Raw genomic sequence first — 18,736 nt, forward strand, 5'->3', positions numbered from 1 at the left:
CCACACCCTTTAGTTAAATACTGGTATCACACTGCCCTGACCTTTTGCATTCCTGCAAGAAACCTCTTTGAACTGCAGGATCCTGCTTCAGGGCATCCCTAGTGCTGTGGTGTTTTAATAAACTGTAATCAAACAAAGCCTGCAGAGGCCAAGGAAGGTCATTATATAATTCTCAGATTGTTTTGTAAAAATACAAATGCAAGAAAATGTTTCCTGCCTCAACCATGGAGCCTTACTCCTTAAAAGCATTTTGTCCCATCTTTGGGTAGCCCTTAGAGGCTATTTTGTGGATATGTTCATCAAATGGAGCAGTGTGGGTGTGAGGTTTGTAGACTGCACACAGAAATTCAGTGCTGCCTCTAAGTTGTTGATGCATTTGGCTCTTTGGGCTCTTTTGGCATCTGAGGAGCTGCTCTGGTACTTTTATGCTTTGTCTCCTCAGTGACACATTTTCTGTCTTCAAACTGTGAAAAAAGTGTTTTGAGCACTTGGTTTAGGGTCTTACTGTAAGCACAGTAAATTCATCTCTTCCCCAATGATTCAGTATGAACTTTGATAACTGGGAGAATGCTGAGGCATATTTTGGATTTTTTTTTTTTTGTTCCACTTCCCACCATGCACACCTTTCTTTCTAGGCAAGGAAAGTGGAGTGTGAGAAAAGCAGTGACTGCTTTTGAAACAAAGGTTAAGCTTAATTATAAAAAACACCTCCTGTTTTCTAACTATGTTAAAACTTGCAACTATGCAACAGCACAAATACTTGAACAGAAAGATGATTTTTTTAGGGCAGGAGGTGTTTATAACGTGTTGCTGCAATGCCTGGCATACTGAGCCTTGGCCCTCTGGCACTGCCAGGGTACAGATACCATCTCTCATGTGTAAGAAGAAGGGGGTTTGTTGGTTTGGAGGTTGGATTTTTATAACACTTGTTTAATTCTCTAAATTACCTTCATTTTAATTTTAGGTTTAATCTGCCGAGCGCTGCCTCGGGGCAGCCCACACGCTGAACTAAAGGAGAGAACAGTCTTGTCTGGCTCTATAATGCAAGGTGAGCTATTGCAGGTTTTGAAAAGGTTGAAAAGGGAGCATTAATTAATCTCAAAAATCTGGATTTCTGAACCTTAAAGCTCCTATTAACTGTGGGAGCTGTGATAAAGGTGGAGCTTATTTTATGAAACGCTTTCAGAGCATAAATCAGCAGCGTTTTGATATGCTGTCTTCAAAGCTAATCTGTAAATATAGATTCTATTTCTTATTGGAAAATAGACTTTTTAAATATGAATACTTGGTAGTTAGCACTTTCTTTTAAGGAACACTAGCAACTCTGCAGATTAATTTATTTCTTTTCTTTCAGCATCTGAAATAACCATGGGAAGTTTTCCGTAATATATTATTCAATATTATTTTTGTGATGGGTTTTTTAGATCTTGAGTATTTTACCACAGACTGCAGCAAACCAAAGTTTTTCACTGTTATATGTAGTTAGTTATTCAGCTTATGACTTAGCAGCTATTAATATCAGTCATGTGACCCTTTCTTTCTACAAAAGGCACACCAAGAGCAACAGCTGAAAGTTTTGAAGAAGGTTTGAAGTACCCCAAACAGATCAAGAGAGAGTCCCCTCCCATCAGGACGTTTGAAGGAGCCATCAGCAAGGGCAAACCCTACGATGGGGTCACCACCATAAAGGAGATGGGTCGCTCCATCCATGAGATCCCAAGGCAGGACCTCCTAAGCCAAGAGAGTCGCAAGACTCCTGAAATGGTGCAGACGACCAGGCCAATCATAGAAGGCTCCATATCTCAGGTAATCCAGAGAGCACCCCTTACACTCACACAGGAGGCAATCAGCTCAGGCTTGTGGGAGTTTTTTTCCACAGCATGACCTTAATCTGAACTTTTCCTCCTCTTCAGGGCACACCCATAAAATATGAAAGCAACTCTGGCCAGTCTGCCATCAAACACAATGTAAAATCTTTAATCACTGGACCAAGCAAGCTGCCCCGAGGAATGCCTCAGCTGGAAATGGTGCCAGAAAACGTGAAGGTGGTGGAGCGAGGAAAATACGAAGATGTGAAGACCGGGGAGGCCGTGCGCTCCCGTCACACGTCAGTAGTCAGCTCTGGTCCCTCTGTTCTCAGGTCAACTCTTCATGAAACTCCCAAATCACAGCTGAGCCCTGGGATTTATGATGATACAAATGCTCGGAGGACACCTGTGAATTATCAGAGTCCAATGTCCAGGAGTTCACCTATGATGAATAGAGTTAGTGAGGGTATGTCATTTCTGTCCACAGTAAGACAAAAAGTTTTATTATTTTAATTTTTATGTACTCCATTCTTCTTTATTTTATTCTAGTGGCTTGTCTCAATTTGGAAGTTGGCTAGAATGAATTTTAGAAGGCTGTAAGCTGTTAATTGAAATAAGAAAATGAAAATCTGCCATAATAGGAGAGGGAAGTGGGAAGGCAATTCAGTCTCAATTTGCATTTGATTATGGATCACAATTTAAGTGGTACCTACAAGGATAATGTTTTAAGGGCAGAAGCTATTCCTGATTTAAAAGTGTCTGGATGAGGAAGATGATTTAGTGAAGTGTAAATAATCTTAGTTTTAAAGTACAGTTCCTTCAGCAGAAGTGTTTTGTGATATAAAATGTTTTCTGTGCTTTGTTGTATTGCAGTCATTGAAAATGTTCCCTGGGAACCAGTTATTTCTACAGTTAAATTTTCAATAGAGAAAGAGGCATTTTATTAATTTGGATTTTTCATTGCTTTTAGCTGGAGTATCTTCTGGGAAGCCAGCAAATCATGAAAGGAAGAACACACTCACTCCAACACAGAGGGAGAGTGTGCCAGCAAAGTCTCCAGTGCCAGGGGTTGATCCTGTAGTGGCTCACAGTCCTTTTGACCCTCATCACAGAGGAGCAACTCCTGAAGTCTACAGGGGTCACCTCCCTCCCCATTTAGATCCTGCTATGCCATTTCACAGGGCTCTGGATCCTGGTAAATACATTTGTGTTGGCTTATTTTGGTTTTAGAAATACTGTGAGCTTTGATGCACAGAAAGGATACCTTTATAAGGCAGTTATCAATGGCCAGATATAATTGATAAGATTATAAGTATTTATTGTTGTGATTTGATTTCAGTTTAGTGGTGATTTAATATCTAACCAAGAAACTTAGTAAAGTAATATTTGTATAATGCTGTAACTTACCCTCAGGGCTTCCAACTTGCTTCTGTTTTGTTAAAAAGTTCACAGTATTTTTAGATAAGTATTCATGGAATGTATTAAAAGCTTTCAGGAAAGCTATGCAAAGAAGGATGTGGAAGAGGCTAGAGAATTAAAATGTAATTCTATATAATTATATGTAGACTTATATATTCTATATAAGTCCTCTGTTCAGGGCTGTGATTATTCTCACTGAGGGATTATCAGGTTTTCCCTGGTGATATTAAATACAGTGACTTCCTTTTAACCTATCCCTCAGTTTACTTCTGTGAGGTATTTTCTACCTTCTTTAGGTATTTCAGCCTTTTACATTTTCAGAATTTCAGGATTTATATTTTTATTAAAGCCATCTCTCCAATCTGGATTGTTCAGCACTTTCAGTGTGCATGCAGTGCAGAAAGTCAATCAAACATGAGTATTAAAATGCTATTCTCACTCGTTTGCTAGAGAGACTTGATACCACCTCTCACTGAAGCTTTACAAACACCTGAAAGTTTTATTTAATGTTTCCTAAATGCCCCCTTTTCCCTCCTTTCCCCCCCCAGCTGCTGCTGCTTACCTGTTCCAAAGGCAGCTGTCCCCCACGCCGGGGTACCCCAGCCAGTACCAGCTGTACGCCATGGAGAACACGCGCCAGACCATCCTCAACGACTACATCACCTCCCAGCAGATGCAAGTGAACCTCCGGCCCGATGTCACCCGGGGATTGTCCCCCAGGGAACAAACTTTAGCACTCCCTTATGCAGGAGCACGAGGTGGGCCTGGCTCTCTTTCTGTAATCCTCTTAAAAGTGAGTTTTGGCTGTGCCAGCTCTGGTTTGGATGCACTCATACAACACCATGTGTATAAATGTGTTCATTCCTGTAGTGATGGTGGATGTCTGACAACTCATTTGTAAACTGCCTTTTGTGGAAAGGAAAACTACTTCTATAATGAATATTTTTAAGGAGAAGTCGCTGAGAGTTACCAGTGCTCAAGAGCCAGATTGTTTTCTGCTCATTTAAACTGATGATCAGAACCGTATTTAGCTCACCATCAAACTTCAGAAAAGAGAATTATATCAAAATGATAACTTCTTCAAAAAGAATATAAAAGCAACAGCCAGAAATGTAATGTTTGTGATAACAATGTGATTGTTTTATTTTTTGGGTAATACCCAAAATTGCTAAAAGATGGGATTATTGAGTAGAGGTGAAGTGCATTTCTCCAAAGGGCAATTAAAGGGAGTGCTCCAAATGCAAATTCTTTCCAGGTATGTTCCTAAATTGCTGATTGCCAGATCTAAGAGTATATAACCTGCTGGAATATACCTCTACACTTGCCTTGTATTTTGTATTTCTTATATTTTCTCCACCAAACATTCATTGCTGTGTAGAGAATGTCCTGGAGTGGCCATTCTCACGTGTGTCATCTCTTGACAGGAATTATTGACCTGAACAATATGGCCCCCACTATCTTAGTGCCTCATCCTGGAGGAACGAGCACCCCACCCATGGAGAGAATCACATACATCCCTGGCACCCAGCTCACCTTCCCTCCCAGGCCTTACAACCCTGCTTCTCTGTCACCAGGTGAGAGCTCTCATGGCTGGGTGATGCCTCTAATTGTCTGACATGCTGAGATAATTGACCATCTTTATTCAGCTTTCATTAATGCCATGTTTTGATGTTTTCTCAGGAGATGCTTTTTGCATGCACCTCTCACTTAGATAGCAAAGGGGTTTTGATGATATCCTGTGTAGTTATAGTAGAAGTGCTGTCAAATTCTGAATTTGCCTCATTCTGTCAGGTCTTTATTGGTAGTAATGTGATTATAATTATAACCCCATGTGTTGAAGGATGGAATTGGTGTCTATAAGCTGTGTAGTTTCTGTATAGCAACCACTTTAGTAAAAGGCTTTTGAGCCTTCCACTGTCACTGTATGTTAACCTTTTTTCTTCCTAACCAAGTCTTCAGTGGAATTAAAATGCATTTGGGATATTTTGCTGTAGGTGCATGGCAAAATATATAGACAAGTGTTTACATTATCATGCATTACTTAAGTACTTTTTTTTACTCTTTCATTTTGCCTTGTGGACCTTCCAGGACACCCCACACATCTGGCAGCTTCTGCAGCAGCAAATGCTGAAAGGGAACGGGAAAGGGAAAGGGAGAAGGAACGGGAAAGGGAGAGGGAGCGTGAACGAGAGCGGGAAAGAGAACGAGAACGTGAGAGGGAGAGAATCACCTCAGTCCCTGCTGAACTCTATCTCCGACCAGGTGAGGGCACATGGATACACTTGGATCACTTGCCTTGTGCACTGTAACTGCTCATTTTATGCAGTCACTGTTAGCAAATACCATTTACAGTTTGCTTTTACTTCGGGCAGCTTCCTGTTGCCGAGAAGTTCTGGTCATAATTGCAGCTTCTGCAACTTCTTGAGTTTTCTCTCAAAGCAACGTAGCACCTAAAGAGGTGCTCACATCCAGAGGGATGGAGACAACTGGGAAGGGATGTGGTGGAGCCAGCATTGATTCACAGTGCTACACTGCTCTAAGAGTAACCATTTATTTTTGTTTGTTCCCCTCCACTCTGTGTCCTGCAGGTGCAGAGCAGCCTGGCAGACCCGGCAGTCACGGATATGTCCGGTCCCCATCCCCTTCTGTCAGAAGCCAGGAAAACATTCTACAGCAAAGGCCAAGTATTTTCCAAGGAACCAATGGAACAAGTGTAATCACACCTTTGGATCCTGCTGCTCAGCTACGTATCATGTATGTTTTAGAAGTTAATATGGCACAGATATTTGTTCTAATATTGGAGCTTATTAAAAGGGTTAAGGATATTGCACTATATGATTGCTCTTGGATTTATGAGAGCATTTTCATCAGTGCATTTTAGGTAGAAATAAGTGTCAGAAAGTCTTTGCTTTATTGTGTTCGTGGCTCTAGTTCTTTCCGTGTGATGTAATTGAGGCTATTCAATGTTTGCCCACAGGCAGCTCACCCCTGGAGCTCCCTCTATCACTCAAGGTTTGCCAGCTTCCCGTTACAACACTGCTGCTGATGCCCTGGCAGCACTGGTGGATGCTGCAGCCTCTGCTCCTCAGATGGAAGTTGCCAAAGCAAAGGAGAACAAGCACGAAGGAACCAGGATAGAAGAGAACATGGGACGCCGGTCAGCTGTGGTGACTGACCAGCAGCAGATGGAGCAGAAGACCCTGGAGGTAGAAAAGAGGCCTGTGCAGTGCCCTTATACATCTGCAAATTACTCTGGTGGCAAGTCCCAGGGGCAGACTTCATCAGTAGTCTATTCAGAGGCTGGTAAAGAGAAAGGACCTCCTCCTAAATCCAGGTACGAGGAAGAGCTGAGAACTCGAGGAAAGACCACAATTACTGCTGCTAACTTCATAGATGTGATCATCACTCGCCAGATTGCTTCAGACAAGGATGCTCGAGATAGGGGCTCTCAAAGTTCAGATTCTTCCAGTAGTTGTACGTATCTTAGTAACTCTCTACTTCTTTGCTGTCTGTCTTAGCCTTTTAGGGAAATGATATGAAATGATTCAGATGTTTAATGATAAAATATTCAGCTCTGCAAAGCAGAAACACTTGATTGACAAATACAGTTTTTGCATATAGACTCTTGCAAAATCAGAGTTGTTTGCTTTATTCAGATTCCATGCTACAGCATGAATACAGGATCATAAGAGTAACCTTATCAGAAGTCAGGAAACTGAAAATTACTTGGTTTATGTTGGAACACTGTTTCATGGAAGTAGTTGTATCACCATGGTTATCATGAGAAGGCAACAGTGTTTTGACTTTCATTCACTGGTGCCATTTTACTGGGAGCACTGGTGTTGCTAAGTGTAGGCAACAAAAATTTTCTGCCATATTTACATCGTGTTCCACAACCTTTGCTTGATATTCAGTGTCCTCACACCGGTATGAAGCTCCTGGAGATGCCATTGAGGTGATCAGCCCTGCAAATTCACCTGTACCTGCTCAAGAAAAGCTACAGCCCTATCAACAGGAGACACCCAAACCAAGCCAGGCAGAGAGTAAGTTCATCTGCATGTGGAAATACTCTCACAATCACCTTCTTTAGATTTGTAAGCACAGAAGTTTCAAACCTTGAAGCTTATCAGAGTGACTTTTTCTTTTTCAACCAGCTGACCCCAGCAGGCCGTACGAGGGCCCCATTCACCGCTACAGGACACAGCAGGAGCCCCCCTCACCCCAGCAACCTCCACCTCCCTCTTCCCAGGCAGAGGGGATGGCACACGTGCCCAGGACCCATCGGCTCATCACCCTTGCTGATCACATCTGTGTAGGTTTTATAGTTATGGCTTTTATTTTGAGAGCATTACAAAATATTGTATCTGAATTTATAACCTCGTTTGTTGCCATCAGGCTCGTCTAGTTCACGAATACCTACACTGTGGCCAATGTCTAACCAAGATCTCTTTTCTATTTCTTTTGGTGACATCCAGCAAATTATCACACAAGACTTTGCTAGAAACCAAGCAGTTTCTCAGGCCTCTTTGCAGCCTCCCACCACTACATTCCAGAATTCCACCCCTGCTCCAACTCCTGTTTCTGGCCGGGCCAAGACCTCGAACCGCTACAGCCCCGAGGCGCAGCCACAGCCCGTGCACCACCAGCGGCCAGGGGCCAGAGTGTCCCCTGAGAACCTCTCTGACAAGGCCAGGGGAAGGTACTGCATGGATTCAGTCTAACTGCAAATTTAATTGGTGCCCAGATATGATATTGATACAAAGTTGTGCAGTGATCTTGGTGTAGATTGGAAGTGAAAGTGCTTTTTGGTTTTATTTTTAGGCACAGTTTGTCTCCTACTGTTTTGCCAATTACTTGGCTCCATAACATAACTTGTGACAGTTTCCCTTTGCTACTTCTCTTAATTTCTAGTCTTTAGAGGGCTGAAAGCATTTAATAACTTAAAACTTACCAGAGTTGTATTGGACAATGCATAGTCATAAGATCAAGCTTACTAAAGCATGTAACATATAACTACACATAAGCAGTTACATAGGAACTGGAAAATTAAATGAGTTAACTACTGCTGTGCATGCATTGAGAGTAATTATCTGTCTCTGAATCATGGATGTAGGCCTGGAAAATCTCCAGAGAGGAGTCACGTCCCCTCAGAGCCCTACGAGCCAATCTCACCACCTCAGGTCCCGGTTGTACATGAGAAACAGGAAAATGTTCTTTTGCTTTCCCAAAGAACTGAGCCTACTGAACAGAGGTAAGTGTAAAACTGACTTTTAAAAACATAATTCTGAATCTTTGTGCTGCAGTGTTTTTATTAAAGAGCAGTTCAAGTGATCTTCCTCTGGTGCCACAGGCAAGTTGTTAATCACTGTCAATCCTTCTGCACTAACATCCAAAACTTGCTATTTGGGAGGTGCTTTGGGAAGGCTGAGGGAAAGGTCACATATTGGTGCTCTGTCTAAAGTTTCTTGGTGCAAGCAGAGTGTTCTATGTCACATCTGAGGGAATGTTAGAGTGAAACTCCTCGTGGTTGCCAGTTCTGTAAAACTGAAGTGAGTTTTAAGAAAGGTCACAGTTTTTATTAAAATCATTCAGTCTTCTCCTGCCTGGTTGGATTCCTGGATACTGTCCTGGTAGAGATGGGAGGAACCCAGGCTTCCAGCACTCATGGTGCTGGAGCAGTTTATCACTTGAAATACCACTGGGCTAAGGAGCTTCCAGGAGGAGTGAAGGTGGGGTGTCCATGGATCAGACAGCCCTGTCCCAATCTGTCAGATCTGCACCATAAAATTGCACAGGACCTCCATGGGGTGTCTGCAAACATGTGGGAGATGCACATTGCAGTGGATGCTCCTGTATTTGCCCTGCTGAGGAAGGAAGAGCACCCACAGTACTTATTTAAGGCTCATGCTGGTGCAACTGATTCTGATTTTCTTGGGGTTTTCCACTCTGCAGTTGCTGCAGAGCTGTTACAGTCCATGATGGATGTTAGATAGATGCAAAGGGATTTTCAGGAACATGGCAGGGGAGATTGCACTTTTTAGAAATGTAAGGATCTTGGGCTAGAAAACCGAGATTATTTTTTTACCTTCATTTTTAGATTATTTTTTAATTTACGTACAAGTTGTTTTTTCTAATTCAAGCTTATTTGTCAGATTGCTGCTGCTTAAGCAAACTCAGTTATTATTGAGCCCCCCAGTGTTCATATGACTGTTAGTGGTTTCTGCCTGACTGCTTTTGGGAAGATGGAAATGTGCATTTCCAAGTTCTGTCTCTTTGACACGTGTTGCTCTTGGCAGGACTGACTCTCGCTCTCCAGGCAGTATCAGTTACCTGCCTTCGTTTTTCACCAAACTTGAGAACACTTCACCAATGGTAAAATCCAAGAAACAGGAGATATTTCGAAAGCTGAACTCATCTGGTGGAGGTGACTCTGACATGGGTATGCAGGACTTGCCTTTTCACTCAATTTTTCCAGCTTAAGCTTTGTGACTTCCACTTGCAGATGTCCTGATCTAAATATGATCAAATAATGCTAATTAATATAAATCAGTGGATATAACACTCATATAATAATTTATTACCATAGAACTAGAAGGTTAGATTTTTTTATGCTGTTGTATGTAGGACTGTCACATCATTTTAACACTTAATTTAAGAGATGAAAACCACATAATTAATGAGAGAGTTACTAAAACCTGATATTATTCTAATTAACTGTGTCTGTAATTTGCTTTATATCAATACTACACATTTTCCTATTTGGAAAGGTCTATTGAAACTAAATGGTTTGTGTTTTCTTGGCCCTTATGATTATGTCCTTTAAACAGCATTTTAATATAGTTCCAGTAATGAACATTGACATGGTGGAATATGGATACTAGAACTATATTTTTGCTTTTTTCTTGTGCAGTAGGGCTACTGCTGATCACTTAGTGATCATCACTACTGAAAAATTCAGTGAAATGTTGTGTTTTAATTGCAGCAACTGCTCAGCCAGGGACTGAAATATTCAATTTGCCAGCAGTCACTACCTCAGGTAAGTTCTTCAATAAAAGAAACAACATATGTTCCAGAAAAGCATAATGTCTTTAGTATCTTAAATTTATACTCTTTAGGGAGTCCAGTAAAAGAGGAAAATGTTGCAAATGTAAAAGCTAATATCATACATGAAAACTTGTTTCCTGCACCATAAGGAAAAGCAAAATGACTAAATGTTTCCCCACACCCCTGTTTAATTTCTCCGAGATACACTTTTTGCCTCGCTTCCCACCTTTCCCTGTGTTTTCTCTTCTCTCCCAGGTGCAGTCAGTTCTAGGGGTCACTCCTTTGCAGATCCTGCCAGTAATCTGGGTCTGGAAGACATTATTAGGAAAGCACTGATGGGAAACTTTGATGACAAGAGTGAGGAGCACGGGGTCGTCATGTCCCAGCCTCTTGCGGTGGCTCCGGGCAGCTCTGGCGCCGCGGTACCGGCGAGTAACGAGCCACGTAGGGAAGAAGCCAATCCATCTCCAAATTCAGGTACTGCAACTCCCAAACGTCCCAGGGCCTCAAAGAAGTTAAATAAAACAAGGGTTTGAATAACCTGGTATCACTGAAAATCACTGTCTTTCCTCTGTAATTGGCAGAGGTGGTGTTTGCATTTATCGTCCTGGCTTTTCCAAGAGCACTCATGGAACAGGAAAAGGAGAACGGGGTGTATTGGATACCTGAAGCTTCTCAGTGCTACCTGATAATTTCTAGCAAAAAAACCACACAGAGGCTAAAATGTGGTTGGTGAAATCTGTTCTTTCTGTTGCCAGGTGGGGCAGTCAGCAAGCAGAAGCTCATTGGCAAGTCAAACAGTAGGAAGTCAAAGTCTCCGATTCCTGGGCAGGGATACTTGGGAACTGAAAGACCTTCTTCTGTCTCATCTGTACATTCAGAAGGGGACTACCACAGACAGACTCCAGTGTGGGCCTGGGAAGACAGGCCTTCATCAACAGGTGAGGAATGGGCTTCTTTCAGAGGTGTTTGCAGAGCTCAGATGTTGTACTGGAACGCCAGATATTGGCCAGAAGTCCCCAGCATGTGGGGGTTCTCTGCAATGGATTTTCTGCAAATTGTCACAACCCAAACCAACACAGATCTCTCAGAACAGCTCGTGTTTTTGCCTTTTGATGCAGGTTCCACCCAGTTTCCTTACAACCCTCTGACCATGAGGATGCTGAGCAGCACCCCCCCGACCTCCATCACCTGTGCCCCCCCATCCATGAGCCAAGCAACCACTCACCCACAGAACAGGATCTGGGAGCGAGAGCCTGCACCACTGCTTTCAGCACAATATGAGACTCTGTCTGACAGTGATGACTGAACTATGCAGATTATTATTTTTTTTTTTTTAATTTGCGGGTCAAAAAAAGAAATCTATTTTTGACTTGTGCCCACAGAGACTTTCCAAGAGAGCAAGGGCCACACAATGAAGAATTGCTGGAGAGTCCATGAAATGCCTTCTGCACAGGCTGTGTGTTGGAGCATTGTGGTCAAGAAGGCTGACTTACTAAAGATAAATATGTAAAGAGTTTTTAAAAATGTGGACTATTCCTGCTCTACATCTATTTGTAAAGAAAACCATAATGTCTTTTAAATCATTCTTCTGTAAATAGAGAGTACTTTTTGCAGTGTTTTTTCCCTTGCTATAGTATCTGGTGTACTTATGTTCAAATCATTGCCTAAACTTTGGGGGTCATTTTGTAATTTTTTTTAAGCATTTTCTCCAGTGTAGAATACTCTTCATAACCCTAGCCTCCCTCTCAGCCTAGCCTAACCAGAACCCCAGCCTCCCAACCATCATTGCCCACTTAATGCCGTGCCACTTCCTGCAGGCATTGTGCTTTTATATAATTTTTTTTTTTCCCTAGACACACTTTCTCAGTGGTGTTCAAGCTCTTGTGAAAATGTTGATTTTTAAGACTGACCCCTTAGTGAATTCTGTACATTAACATAACTCCAGTTTGCTGGAATAAGATGATATATTTCTTTGGAATTTGAAATTCTGCCACATTGTAAATTTTTGGTGCAGTTGGTTTTATTTAGCAACACTGCAGAAATATTATTGCATGGGTATGTTATGGTTCATTTTTAAAAGGTTAAAGAAACAAAAAAAGAACAGCTTCTGGAGGCATACCTCACTGTTATGCACACTGGGAATTTTAACTGTGCCCTAAAAGCCTATTCTTAGTGTTCTCTGTTTCTGCATTGTATGCAGTCAAAACAGGCAACTAAATTTTACTGTCATATTTAACCACAGCAAATGGCTTTTCTGAACAGAGGCTCTGGGTGGGTTGATAAATCCTTTAAGAAGAAAAACCTCCACATCCCAAGTTTAAATAAAACAAAGTGCTTTTATAGAATAATTGAGCAACACACGAGTCAACTACTTGGCTTCTGTTACAACCAGTTTGAAATAGGTACTGTGATTTTTACCTTCCTCCAATCTGATTTTAAAATCTTTATGTAATAATTATTTTGAAGTCTGCGTCCCAGTCCCTGTCCCTCTAAGCAAGCTTTTGGTGGAAGTCCTTACAAATGCTTGGCTTAACTCCTGAAGTGTGCAATACTTGTTAGGGTGATTTTTATTTTTAAATTGTATATGGTACTAGGAGAGTCTCCTTAATCATTCATCTATCAATGCTTGCTCTGGTATGCTTGTAGCTCATGTACACATCCATCTGGGCAGTGATGTCACAGGGTGTCCTGACATCCATCTCCAAAAGCATCTTCATTTTATGCTGCACTGACCTCAGGAAGTGAATTCCAATCTTCCGGGGTAGAAGGACTGATTCACAGATAGCACTGAGCTGGGGGGTGGCGTGGTCTGTCAGATTCCAAACTGCTTTTGCATCTCATTGATCAACAGGGTCTTTGCCTGGGAGTTATTTTCCAGTGAAAATATTTTGGATTTTGCCGCGGTGTTTGTGTTGCGTTGTATGGAAGGTGTAATGCAGTGTGTAACCTTGAGTCGTGTGAGCTCTGCATCCCATGGACTGTGATGGTCCACTTACAAACAGGAAGAAGCACAGAACTATTTATCAATAGCAAATTTATTTTCAGTCCTTTAAGGAAAGCCTTTTTCCCCCAAGTGTGGGAAACAAAATTCCAAAGGAACTCATTTGGAAACCTGACACTGTTGAAAATACAGAACTATTTTGCTACTTTTTTTAAACGCTGCATCACAGTATATCCGTTGGCAGTCTTAAATCTCCTTGCAGTCTTTCTCTGAGAAAGATTTCTCTCATCCTCCCCTCCTTTACTCTTCTGGCTTGAAGCAGTGACGTTTTCATCCTGTTTGTAGACCTGTGCTCTTATTTTAACTTTCTTTTTTGGTTCCTACAGCAACATATACTGGAAAACGAGTTCATCTGCCCTTTTTGTAGATTTAAATTTGGAGTGGAGAGTTAAGGTCCATTCTTAAACTCACTTGTTCTCACTTTCTTAGTGTAACAAATACAATGTGAAAGAGGCATGTACAGACAAATGTCTTTGCTACCTGTACAGTAAGTATAGCATGTTCATTGCAAAGCTTCATGTTACTGCTGCAGCAGCAGCAAGAAATCCAAAGTAGGATAGTCACAATCTCCTAAGATACAGTTTGAGTGGCATTTGCACATAAAATGTTGCTGCTTTTTTTTTTTGTTTGTTATCAGAGTTTTAACTTCTCCAGTGTAAAAACCTCTCCAGAGCCTAAGTTAGGGTTTACCACAATTCCAGTAATCTTCAAGTATGGAATTACATCTGCCCTGTTTCAAACAGGAAGGTGTTTGTAAGTCATGTTTACAAAGTGTAGTTTACTACAAATTTTTACCTGATTTCTGATCAGCGCTTTCACAATGCTTTCATCTTGATATGGTTCGTGATTCTGATATGAAATCATTTAAGACTTGAAAAACCCATGCATCATAATTTCCACACAATGTCTTCACTAGACAGTGACTTCTGGATTCAGACCAATCAATAAAGGGGATCAGTTCTCCACTTGCTTTTCCTGTGTCTCCCTTTTGTTTTGCAGCATCAGGCAAGTCCCTGCTCCCAGGGTGCTGCAGGGTTCCCAGGTAACACTTCTGCCCTCCAAGCTCTGCTGCTTCAAACCCCAAACCCAGCACTTCAGGAAGGTTGGCTCTAATGTGACTTTCTGTCAGTACAGCCCTATTTTTACTTCCTAGCTTGCTGAGAACAAAGCTCTGTATGTGACTGAAGTTTTCTAGTTTCAATGAACTTCTGCTCTAGAAAACCTGTGTGTCTCCTCCTCTTAGCTCAGAGATGAAGCTGCTACTGTAAGTAAATTAATAATGGTGTCATTACACTGAGGGTTGTACCAACTGAGAGGTTATAATTGTGCTTGGATAGTGACAGAATTAATTCTACTATCCTAACTAAATATGGATTTGGTAATTTCTGGTTTTATTCTCCTCTTTCTTGAACACAAGGCTTCCTGACAGGGCAGAACTGAGAAATTCTGTTGTCTAAAGCAGCTGTTCATACTTGATTCACATGAAGCTGGGTTTGTACACAGCATCTTTTTCAACAGGAAACCTCAGCATTCAAGCACTGACCTATCCAAGAGAGGAGAACAACTCTGGCACTCGGTGTGCTCTCCACTGGAGCCAAGTGTTTTATTTCTGACAGCAGCTGTGTGTGGTAACAGTCTCGCCCCTCCTCTGAGAGGACAATTTCTACCTTTGGATGCTAAATGAAGAAATGCACTTGATCTTCAGGCAACCTTGTCAGACCAGGATAGGGAGCCACAGCTGTGTGGCAGGGCAAGTACAGCCTGGGAAATGCTCTGCTGAGTTCAAACACAGCTGAACTGCTGCACTGATAAAAGTATAGCCCCTGTTGTGCTGTGCAACATGTAAAGAGTGAAATGTAAACAATTCCTGCCTGCTCCTTTTCAAGACTTGCTCTAGGACAGCCAAGTTTTGAACCTGAACACTTCTGTGGGCAGGCAGGAGTAGCAAACTGTTACTCCTTGACTCTCACAGGTATTAGTATTAGTATTAGTATTTATTAGTATTAGTATTAGTATTAGTATTAGTATTAGTATTAGTATTAGTATTAGTATTAGTATTAGTACCAGGCCAGACTTGCATTAAGGCAGCCAAAATTAAATCACTTAGCACAGTAGGTCGGTCACATCACAGTCTACACCACAAATTCACACCGTTAAGGTTTCACATCTTTATTTTGGGCTGTTAGGCAGTGGCAGCCCTTCCTCTTAAGCAGTCCTAAACTCCTCATTACCGTTTCTCTGGAGAATTGCACCGAGCTGCTCCCAGGCTGCCTGTGCTGACCAACCCTTGCTGCCTTCAGCCACCTCAAGGCTGGAGCCTGTGGCCAAACTTACTTGGAGCCCTTTCTCCTCTTGGCCAGCTCAGCTAGTTCCTCCTGGATATGCTGGACAGAAGCAGCATCTCCCTTCTGCTGTGCCTGCTTGAGAGCTTCTTTGTACACTTGTTTTGCTTGCAGGAAATCTTCTGTAGCAAGAGGGAAAAGAGGCTTGGCTACCCAGTTCTATCATCAATTTTCAGAGCCCCCTCCTGATGCTGTCCATGCAAAGGACAAGGACTACTTGGAACACATCGAGATCTAGGGAGACTCAGAAAACATCCTGCCAGGTTTCCAACTCTGAGAGCTGAGAGCAGCAGTGATGATGGGACCTGGTGCTGCTTCAGCACTAAAATCCCATTGAAACAAGTTTCATGCATGTCTTCTGTCCTTTTGGAAAAGTTACTGGACACAAAAGACATGGGAAACAAGATCCCCTGGAAACCTTTTGGGTCAGGCTAAATTCAGTGTGTGAAAGCAATTCAAAGTCAGACCTACTGCTTAAACTAAAACTAACAACCCCAAACCAGCACTGTAGCTCAGCCCTACAATACAGATCCAGATCTCTGCAGTCAGCACAAGCTCAGTGACAGGCTGGGCATTTATTCACTGACCTTTGTGCATGAGGATTGCTGCCAGGTTATTGAGCACCATGTGCTCCTCGGGGTGCTGAGTGTTCCTTGCCAGCTCTGCTGCCCTCCTGCTGTGGGCCAGCGCCTCCTCGTAGTGTCCCTGAGCATCCAGCACCGTGGCCAGGTCGTTCATCAGCACCACACTCTGCACCAGGAGGGAAAAGGGAAGCTTGTGGAGCAGTCTGGGGCAAGAGGAGCACCACATTCATTCCCTCCACACCAATTAAAGCAGTATTTCCCAGAGAAGCATTCAGTAAGGAAGTGTCCTGCATTTCTGTATTTGCATGCTTGTCCCTGGCAGGAAAGCAGCCTCGGGTAGTGCTGGCCATGTCTGCTGCTCCAAGGCTGCCTCATTCCCTACAGATCAGCCTTTCCTTCCCTAGAGTCCAGCTACTGCTGTACAAATCACCTGTGGATGAGTCTCTCCCTGAACATCATTTGAGATCTGCAGAGCCTTCTCATACATTTTTTGTGCTGCTGGGAGCTCGTCGATGCTCAGGAGGTAGCGGCCGTAGGAGTCCAGGCTCATCCCAAGCAGGAGCCGGGTGTTGGCCTTTTCTTCAGCTGCAAACAGAGAGGAGTGAAATGATCACTGCCACAGGATCCAGCATGAACCTCCATCCCACCACAGCAGGAAACTCAGGCAGTGTGAAGACAATGGATTGACATGAAGATGGTGCTTAAGCAATACAGAAACAACATCAAGGGCAGGGAAATGGAAAAATGATGAGAAGCCTTTGGCAGACAAGGCTGCCCACCTGATAAGACATCCTCAGGCAAGTCCTTCTGCTTGGCAATCTTCTCCTCTAAGGTCAGGATGCAGAACTGGTAGCCAGCTACAGCTAATTTGTGCCTGTAAAGTGCAAAGCAAAGCTCCTTCTGTGTCTGAAGGATTCCTCATTAAAGAGCCTCTGCTTGGCCACCCCAGCACCACTGCAAAACTGAGATGAAAGCAGATGACACCTCCAGATGAGAACTCACTCTTTCTGAGCAGCATAGATACTGGCCAGCTTGAGGGACATCTCAAGGATGGCGTTGTCATCCTGCCAGGAGGACACACGACACAACTGTTACTCTTCTTGTACCTCCCCAGCAGAAACATTACTTTGTCAGAGAGTTCAGACCTGAAAAATCCCCACCTTGTTGCCTCCAGGGCTGCCATCCATTACAATATTGCCAATTTCCAGTAAGAGGCATTACAGCACAAGAAATAAGGTAAAGAGAAGGGCACCACTGTCTCAGAACATACCTCCTTTGTGTCCCCTGCAAGCATATAGCTCATAGCTGCTTTGTAGAGCTTTTCTGCCTGAAACAAGAATTGTGAAGAGGACACTGAGGAATGATGGCATTCAAAACAAAACAGAGGCAAACTACGTGGAGGGACCTGGCTCAAATTTGCTGCATTTACACTACACCAAGACCAGTTAGAAGTGAAAGGCTGACCAGAGCCCAGTGGTACTGATCCAGTGGAATCCTTTCAGTTTCTCCTTGGGCACTGCTGCAGCAGCCAGGTCTTTATCCCGTCTGTGAGCTCAGGGCTTTCCCAAACCCTCCTTGGAGCAGCCATCTCTGTGCTCAACTGCAGCATTCCACACTAAGAAGTATTCCTTCCCTTGCACACCGTGTTGGAGCTCAAAATTTAACTGTGAGAGCATCTTTCTTAAGCTGGTGTGCTCACGGGACTGCAGTCCTGAGTTGGATCATTCTGCTTTGCACTGGGACAGCTCTGAGTCTGCAGCTTGTGCCAGCACTCTGCACCTCCGAGACCATGCACGAGATGCCAATCTCTACAAATTCAGAGGGAAAAAACAGAGTTCCTCACATTGTCCAGCTGTCCCTGCATGTAAGCCAGGTTCCCCATCTGGAAGAGACAGAAAGCGCTCAAGCTCCATCACAGCAATGCCAAGCCCCAGCCGCTGCTCCTTCTCGCTCCCGCCGTCCCCGCTCTGCCCCAGGCCGGCTGCTCACCATGCTGTAGGTGTAGACGATGGCCTGCCTGTTGTCCTGCTGGTGCGCCTGGCGCAGGGCCTGGTGCAGGAGCTGCTCGGCCTCGGCCAGCTCCCCCTTCATGGTGCTGAGCTGCGGGGACACCGGGCCGGGTCAGCGCCGGGCCGGGCCAGCACCGTGCCCCGCTCCCGCACCGCCCCAGCCTCACCTTGGCTCTCTTCAGCAGCAGCACGATGGCGTCCTCGCCGTCCTCCTCGGCGTCCCGCGGGAACAGGGAGAGCCCTGCGGGGACAGCGCGGTGGGTGCTCGGTGCCGGCTGCGCCCTGCGCGGTGCCCGCCGCCCCTCTCACCTCCCAGGAAGGCCAGAGCAGCTCCGGCCGGCCGTGCCCAGCGCGCCCGCGCCGGCCCCGCGGGGCCGGAGCCGCTGTCCCCGCGGTGTCCCCGCTGTCCCCCCGTGCAGGCGGGCCGGGGCAGGGCGGGGCAGCGCCGGGGACAGAGCCGGGACAGGACCCGCGGCAGCGCCGCCGCCGCCATCGCCAGCGGGCCCTTTAAGAACGCGTGACGTCA

The 18,736-nt window shown here is 44.0% G+C and overlaps 2 protein-coding genes across 4 annotated transcripts in view; one reads left to right on the forward strand and one right to left on the reverse strand.

The window, feature by feature from the left end:
* NCOR1 (nuclear receptor corepressor 1) overlaps positions 1–14,240 on the forward strand; it is a 42,202-nt gene extending 27,962 nt beyond the window's left edge. For both annotated transcript variants that reach the window (XM_088177027.1, XM_088177028.1), the window contains 18 exons: positions 965–1,048; positions 1,550–1,806; positions 1,914–2,274; positions 2,779–3,003; positions 3,776–3,985; positions 4,652–4,801; positions 5,316–5,489; positions 5,816–5,981; positions 6,205–6,701; positions 7,142–7,270; positions 7,382–7,539; positions 7,703–7,926; positions 8,341–8,478; positions 9,524–9,666; positions 10,210–10,263; positions 10,527–10,748; positions 11,030–11,212; positions 11,393–14,240. In XM_088177027.1, the coding sequence (XP_088033153.1) occupies positions 965–1,048; positions 1,550–1,806; positions 1,914–2,274; positions 2,779–3,003; positions 3,776–3,985; positions 4,652–4,801; positions 5,316–5,489; positions 5,816–5,981; positions 6,205–6,701; positions 7,142–7,270; positions 7,382–7,539; positions 7,703–7,926; positions 8,341–8,478; positions 9,524–9,666; positions 10,210–10,263; positions 10,527–10,748; positions 11,030–11,212; positions 11,393–11,580 (3,563 nt within the window). In that variant the 3' untranslated portion in view covers positions 11,581–14,240. The remainder of the gene's footprint in view (positions 1–964; positions 1,049–1,549; positions 1,807–1,913; positions 2,275–2,778; positions 3,004–3,775; positions 3,986–4,651; positions 4,802–5,315; positions 5,490–5,815; positions 5,982–6,204; positions 6,702–7,141; positions 7,271–7,381; positions 7,540–7,702; positions 7,927–8,340; positions 8,479–9,523; positions 9,667–10,209; positions 10,264–10,526; positions 10,749–11,029; positions 11,213–11,392) is intronic.
* A 1,188-nt stretch (positions 14,241–15,428) lies between these two features.
* Positions 15,429–18,723, reverse strand: TTC19 (tetratricopeptide repeat domain 19). Of its 2 annotated transcripts, XM_014876446.2 has the most exons (10): positions 18,520–18,723; positions 18,378–18,451; positions 18,191–18,301; positions 18,045–18,083; positions 17,472–17,528; positions 17,204–17,265; positions 16,981–17,075; positions 16,632–16,786; positions 16,205–16,367; positions 15,429–15,739 (listed from the first exon to the last, which is right to left on the reverse strand). In XM_014876446.2, exons 1-10 carry the CDS (start codon positions 18,701–18,703, stop codon positions 15,606–15,608), a joined length of 1,074 nt encoding a protein of 357 aa, XP_014731932.2. In that variant the 5' UTR covers positions 18,704–18,723; the 3' UTR covers positions 15,429–15,605. The 2 variants fall into 2 exon arrangements, with proteins under 2 accessions (XP_014731932.2, XP_088033155.1); XM_088177029.1 differs by lacking the exon at positions 18,045–18,083 and having other exon boundaries at positions 18,520–18,717.
* Between the last annotated feature and the right edge of the window lie 13 nt (positions 18,724–18,736).

Source organism: Sturnus vulgaris, chromosome 21 (assembly GCF_052056855.1).
Source record: "Sturnus vulgaris isolate bStuVul1 chromosome 21, bStuVul1.hap1, whole genome shotgun sequence".
NCBI lineage: Eukaryota > Metazoa > Chordata > Aves > Passeriformes > Sturnidae > Sturnus > Sturnus vulgaris.

Excerpts from the sequence above, each read along its gene's own strand:
- TTC19 (XM_014876446.2), bottom strand. The coding sequence starts at position 18,703 with ATGGCGGCGGCGGCGCTGCCGCGGGTCCTGTCCCGGCTCTGTCCCCGG. Across the intron at positions 18,452-18,519 it reads TGCTCTGGCCTTCCTGGGAG|GGCTCTCCCTGTTCCCGCGG; the intron begins GTGAGAGGGGCG and ends CTGTCCCCGCAG. Across the intron at positions 16,368-16,631 it reads AGGGAGAGACTCATCCACAG|AGTGTGGTGCTGATGAACGA; the intron begins GTGATTTGTACA and ends CTCCTGGTGCAG.